At 55.2% G+C, this 6,000-nt stretch overlaps 1 protein-coding gene across 1 annotated transcript in view; it reads left to right on the top strand.

The window, feature by feature from the left end:
* Positions 1-1,526: 1,526 nt before the first annotated feature.
* DSCAML1 (DS cell adhesion molecule like 1) overlaps positions 1,527-6,000 on the top strand; it is a 121,685-nt gene continuing 117,211 nt past the window's right edge. Inside the window, exon 1 of the mRNA XM_058194225.1 lies at positions 1,527-1,643. Coding sequence (XP_058050208.1) covers positions 1,592-1,643 — 52 coding nt within the window. The 5' untranslated portion in view covers positions 1,527-1,591. The remainder of the gene's footprint in view (positions 1,644-6,000) is intronic.

Genomic DNA, 6,000 nt, shown 5'->3' with positions numbered 1-6,000 from the left:
CCGGCTCAGGAATTCTGGGAGTTGAAGTCCACCAGTCATAAAGCGGGCGTAGTTCGCCACCTCTGCTTTAGGGGAAGAAGTCCCAGCTGAGCTGCCTTTGGGATTCCATCTCCCCAGAGCAAGCGAGGCTTGCCCTTTCTCTCCTGACTAGGCAGACCCCAAGGGCCCCCAGAAAAACTCTCCCGCTCCAGGGGAATCTTCGCAAAGGAGGCTTCCTGCGGAAGGCTTCCTCGGTGTTGGGAGTTCAAGGGTTCGCTCTCCCTGCCGAATTCAGACTTGGGCCGTTCGCTCTGCTCACCCAGGCCTCCCAAGCGCGCAGGCCAGGGCCGGCGCGCTTGGAGAGCAGGAAGAGCGGGGCCCGTCGAGGTCCAAAAGCGGGGCTGAGGACCTGTCCGGCTCGCAGGGCATCACCGCGGGAGGGATGGCCTAATGCTGAGGCATAGTGCGGAAGGGCCGAGGGGCGGCAAGGTCGGTCCTTGACCCTCCGCCCACGCACGGCTGACCCCGCGGTTCAGCCCCGCCTGCCCTTCTCAGGAGGGACGCTCCCGGCCCGATTCCTCGGCCGGAGGCCGCTTCCCCGTGTGCCGAAAGGTCCCCACGTGTCGCAGGCGTGCCCTCTAACAGACGGCCGGCTCCGGCCAACGTTCCGGGAGTGGGGAGGAAGCCGTGGCGCGACCAGCGGGAAGCCGGTGGTTCTCCGGAGGACCCGAACCTGGCCTCGGCTGGCCAGGGAGTCGATTTCGATATGCGAATGGCTCGGGTCAGGCAACCGCCGGGCAGGGCAGGCTAGTTGCTCCGGGGTGGCCTGGCTTGGGCCTTTCGCAAGGCCTTTCCAACGGCGCCAGACGGCCGTGCCTGACCGCCTCATGACCAGCCGTCAAGTCCCCGACGGGTCCGCAAAACTTTTGTCCGGCGCGCAGTGGAGACGCCGCCAGTCCCACCTCGCTGGTTGCACGAAGGAGAAACCAGCTGCTCGGCGCTGGAACCGCCTGCCCAGCCCAGGTTCGGCCGCGAGCAAGAGCAGCTTGGCGCCTCCGGAGCGCTCCTTTCCCACCGTCTGCTTCCTCGGAAAGACAAGGCTGACGGAGAGGAGGCCGCTCCCAGCTGCCGGAGGTAAACGGGGGACCCAAAACGGCGCTCGGGGTCTTCAGCGGGGACCCCGGGCCGGGCTGAGGGGAAGCGGGTTCCCGGGCGGGGGGGGGGGCGTACAGACAACCCTGCCAGGTGGCAAATGCGGCCCGTGCCGGCCCGGCCGCCTTAGCGGGGCACCTGCCCAGGGCCCGGCGCGGAGGCGCCCCTTCTCCCCCTCCCGGCTGGTGGGCGGGGATGTGGGAGGCCGCCCGCTCCTCCTCCCTCGCCGCCCGCCGCTCGCTCGCTAGCTCGCGCGTTCCTTCGTTCTTTCGTTCGCTCGCTCGCTCGCTCGCCGGCTGACAGTCGGAGCGGCTGAGCGTAGCGCTAGGCTGGCGGGCGGGCGGGCTGGCCGTGCGGAGCGCGGAGCATCCGACGACGGGGGAAGCTGGCGAGGGCCGGCCGGGGACACGGGCAGAGGCAGGGCGCCCGCCCGCCCGCGGCATCGGCCCCCCTGGATGGCATGTGGCTGGTCACTTCTTGCCTCCTGCTGCTCAACTCCTGGACCAGCCCAGGTAGGCGGCGGCGGTGCGAGCGGGCGGCGGTAGGGCGCCCCGTCGGGGCGGGAACTTCAGGACTTTCTGCGGGAGCTGCTTCCCTGTCCTGCCCGCCCTTCCCTCCAGGAGAGACCGGAGCGGCTTGCCATCCCTCTGCCCTCCCCAGCTCGCTAGGGGCAGCGGCTAAGCGTGCCCAGGCTTGCCGCCGAGACTGCTTCTGGCAGCCGGCTAATAGCGTCCCCACTTTGCCCCTCTGGCGAAGGGATGACGGCCTCCCTTGGGCCCCGGTTGGCTGCCGCCCCTTTGTCCTGCCGTCCGCGGTGGGTGCAGGCAGCCCCTTCTGAAGAGACGAGGACCGTTGCGGGACCATTCGCCTCCCGGCCTCTGCCGGGACTGAGCAGGCAGCTCTCCTCCGAATCCGAGTCCTCAATGGCACAGTTCGAGCCCTGAAATCATTCAATAGGAAATTAAAATGAATCCCACCCACCTCCCTCAGCCCATCGCTGCAGAAACGTCCTTAATTACATGAATGTCGGGTAGACTCTAGCGCAGCGTTTCTGCCAGTGCTCCAAGCGAGAATGTTCAAGGCTTAACGCGGACCGCGTTACTTTTAGAGCTTTGTTCTCTTGTCTCCAGTTCTCAAAGTAGATGGAGAACCATCTTTGAAACCCGGGAAACACATATTCCCAAGACCGGCGGGCCTTTAAAATCTGGAAGTGCTTCTATAAATCCAACCCAGCAGTTTGATAGAGATGGGATGGAATCGGAGGGGGGCAGGTGGAAAATGCAATTGTTTCAGATGCTTCAGCTTCAAATCGGGAGCAGCGATCTTGTGTATCAAAACTGGAGCCAAACTAATGAAGCTGTTGAAATGAGAAGGCGATGGGAGGTTGCCTTGGATGAAATTACAATCCGATGTAGAGTAATCGATCTGCGCTGCATAAAAGAACAGGCAGCGGCAGCTTCTGCCATCTGTTTGGTGCAGGAGCCTCCAGCCCCATCGTACAGCCGTGGCGGCGGCATTTCGGGGGTGCCTGGCTCTCCTTCAGCTTCATAGGTTCCAGCATCAGCTTTTCTCTCCTGCTGAGCAAGTGTCTCTACCTTTGGTTCAGTCGGAGAGGTTGATGGGGGGCAAGATACAGAAACAGCATTTACTTATTCCTATTTATTCCTTCTAGGAACATGCCCAGATATCTGAAAATGGGTGATTAATCATCCCAAAACTTTTTAATTAAAACCAGGGCTCGCCTGTTTTTCTAGAATGCTGCCCAGATCTTTCTCCTTGTCGCTGCCATCCATGCCAGCGTCTGATTTGCCTTCATTTGCATTTTGACTGTGCGAAAGGCAGAGGGAAAAAGAAGACACAATCTGAGCTGAGACCCTTTTGATTTTTCACAGCCAGGCTAATAACTTCATGTGAGATGCAATGATGGTTTTCAGTGCCGGTGGCGAGGAAGGTGTTGGGGCTGGTTTGGTTTTTGTGGAGACCAAATCGAACAACCTTCATTCTGAAAGAGAATCTTGTACTGCCTCATCCCTTTTTGGAAGCCATGATTAAAAAATAAGGACCCTAACTGCTTCTTTGTTACAAAGTATTATACTGAAGCAGTTCCAGAAAGTGAATAATAATGCTACAGAGGTTAGGTGACATTAAGAAAAGAAATGGAATGTCTTAATGCATGAAAAACCTTTTGGATATTTAATATATTGGTGCATCAAAGCACAGAAGCTTAATAGTTTGTGCTGTATGAAATGGGCTCCTGTAGAACAAAAAAACCAACTGTTTGTTCCAGGAAATCACCGAAGTTTGGGAATATCTCTCAGTAGATTAGATCTTTTTGGTATTTTCATTATTAAAAATCCCTACTTCCCAATGAATGGCTTACAAGGACAGGTTGGGAGTTTGCTGGGTGGAGCTGGGTGCCACGGCTTTTGTGACGGAGGGGGAATAGAAAAGAACACCTTGGTTTCCTGTCACAGGCTGGAGATGGTCCAGGTGCTTAGTGTGATGGGAACACCTGTCATTTTCTGTCTTCTTATTCAGTTCAGGCAGCCATAGGGTCCCCATTGAAAACCTTCTCCCTCCCCCCCCACCGCACTGTGCCTTGCTTTGTTTGCCGTGGAAATTAAACATGGATCCTCATTAAACTGGGAAAAAACTGGCTTTGCACATCCCAAGTTCTGCTGAGCAGTTGCATTCAGAGCAGGTAACAGATGGGGCAGCTGCACCTTCCCCACACCTGCTCAGCACTGACGGACCTTGAGGCCCTCCAAAACTGGGCAGTGGCTGCAAAAGACCTCTTGGTTGGAATCCATCTGGAAAAGTTGCCCTTGTCTAGAGGGAGCTGGGCAGAATTTCTGGCTTTGCCATTCATCCTGTAGGCACCTCCTGTCCCTGGCAGCACAGCAAGAGAAGAAGGGGGGTGAGCCTCCCCATCTGTTCCTGTCCGCATCGAAGCTCTGGGGGAGACGGAAAAAAGCTGCCTTCCTTTCTGTGTTGAGAGCCTCCCAACATGGCGGCCCACCCATTCTGCAGTGTGCTGTTGGGAGGTGTGAATTCATCCCTTGGTCAGGAGCAGAGACCAAGCCCTTGCCAATCTCTAGCAGCCAGGAGGCAACTGTTCCCAGAGCAGGAAAGGGAACAGCCAGTTTCCAAATGAGAAATCGCATTTTCAGAGGCCTCATCAATTTTAGTTCCTTGCAAAATCAGAAATGGGCAAAACCATTTATTGCCTCTCAGTAGATGCAAAGAAACCCACTGATTCCAGGGATGTTCTATTTTTGTGGAACATTTTAGTTCCTTCCGGTTATAGGGTTGGCTTTGCTTTGTGCACACTTTTTAAGGGATCCTGTAGCCTTGGCAGCTGAACTTCAAGACCGCATGCCAAGGTCCCCCTACTGGCTCATTGGTGGCTTATTCTGTGGTCAAGCTTTGTCTTCCAAAGCCCCTGACCGGATAAGGGTCTCCAGTGGATGTGACCTTGCTCTGATGTGGGTAGGGGCAGGAGTCGGATGCAGTGGGTGAATGAGAGCATTCACCCACTGCATCCCTCCCCCTGCTCCATTTGCTTATAAATCCCAGTGAGGAAATGCTTGCTCTTAATGCCGGAGGAGGGTACAGCATAACCCACCTCCTTCCTTTGCCCGTCTGATCCCCAAACAATGAGGCAGGCCTGGAAAAGGCATGTACAGTCTATCCTCTTCAGTGGTGGCAGGTGGGGGCTCCTTGGGATGCAGCCTCCCCCACTAACTGGGACAAGGTCTTCCTTATAAGTTGCAACATTTGCATGTTCATGGCTTGGGCCCCTGAGGCTGTCTTCATCCTGCATGGATCCTCTTGTCACATTTTGATAAAGGCTATTGCCTCTCAGAGAGAGGCAGTCTCCTTTTGGCTCCAGCATTTGTACATGCCTCCCTGCCACGAGTGATATCTGGGCAGAGAAGGACTTACTGGGCAGCCTCTTTGTAACCTCCACTGGGTGAGTCTGGGTCACCTTGCCCTGCCTGTCTCCTCCCCTTCTAATCAGCCTGGAACAGACCCTGCCTTTGAGGGGTAGAGGCTTGTCTATGGACTGCCTGGTCTCCTACCTGTCTCTCAGGTGACTTTTTCCAAGGAGGCAAAAACCTTATTGAAGACTCTGTAGGTGACTAATTTCAGCCAGGTGAAGTGGGAGGAATGACATTTAGGCTGGACCAAGCTCACGAGAAGGAACAGGATGTGTCTTCTTCCAGTCTCAGAGGACCAATATTTGCTCTTCCAATATTGCTGCACCAATTCAGCTCTGGTCAGCTAAGCAATAGCAATAGCAATAGTAATAGCACGTAGATTGATATACCACTTCACATTACTTTACAGCCCTCTCATTTGGGAGGGCTGTTCTTTGGCTTTTCAAATCTTTGTGCAAGAGCACCCAACTCACAGGGACTACTTTTCCCCTGAAGATGACTAACTGGTAGCGATATCTACATTCTGACCCTCCTGGGCCAATCAGCCAGCTGACTCTGAAGGGGGACAGCCAGGAACATGCTGTGCAAGGGGCAGGTATCCCTTACAAGAAGCCCCCTTTCCCTTTGAATTTGGTTATGGGACGTTGGTGGGGTCTCCTTTGCACAGACAGGGACAGCTGCAAGTGGTGGAGGACTGAGAAACTGATCGGCTGGGTTTGAGACACCTCTGTGATTTACATCAGTAAATGGGGTGGATTCTCGAGCTAGGCCAGTCTAACTTTGCCAACATTGTAAAAGTTGAGCGAGGAAAACAAGTCAATATTGGAGTGGAATGATAACAAAGATTCCTTGAACAAAGCAGAAGCATTAATATTTCAATGCCTTTAGGTTGCAATATCCTGCAATTTTGGTAGATTGCTCACTGAGA

Source organism: Ahaetulla prasina, chromosome 9, assembly GCF_028640845.1.
Source record: "Ahaetulla prasina isolate Xishuangbanna chromosome 9, ASM2864084v1, whole genome shotgun sequence".
NCBI lineage: Eukaryota > Metazoa > Chordata > Lepidosauria > Squamata > Colubridae > Ahaetulla > Ahaetulla prasina.
This window is presented reverse-complemented; position numbering and strand designations above follow the sequence as displayed.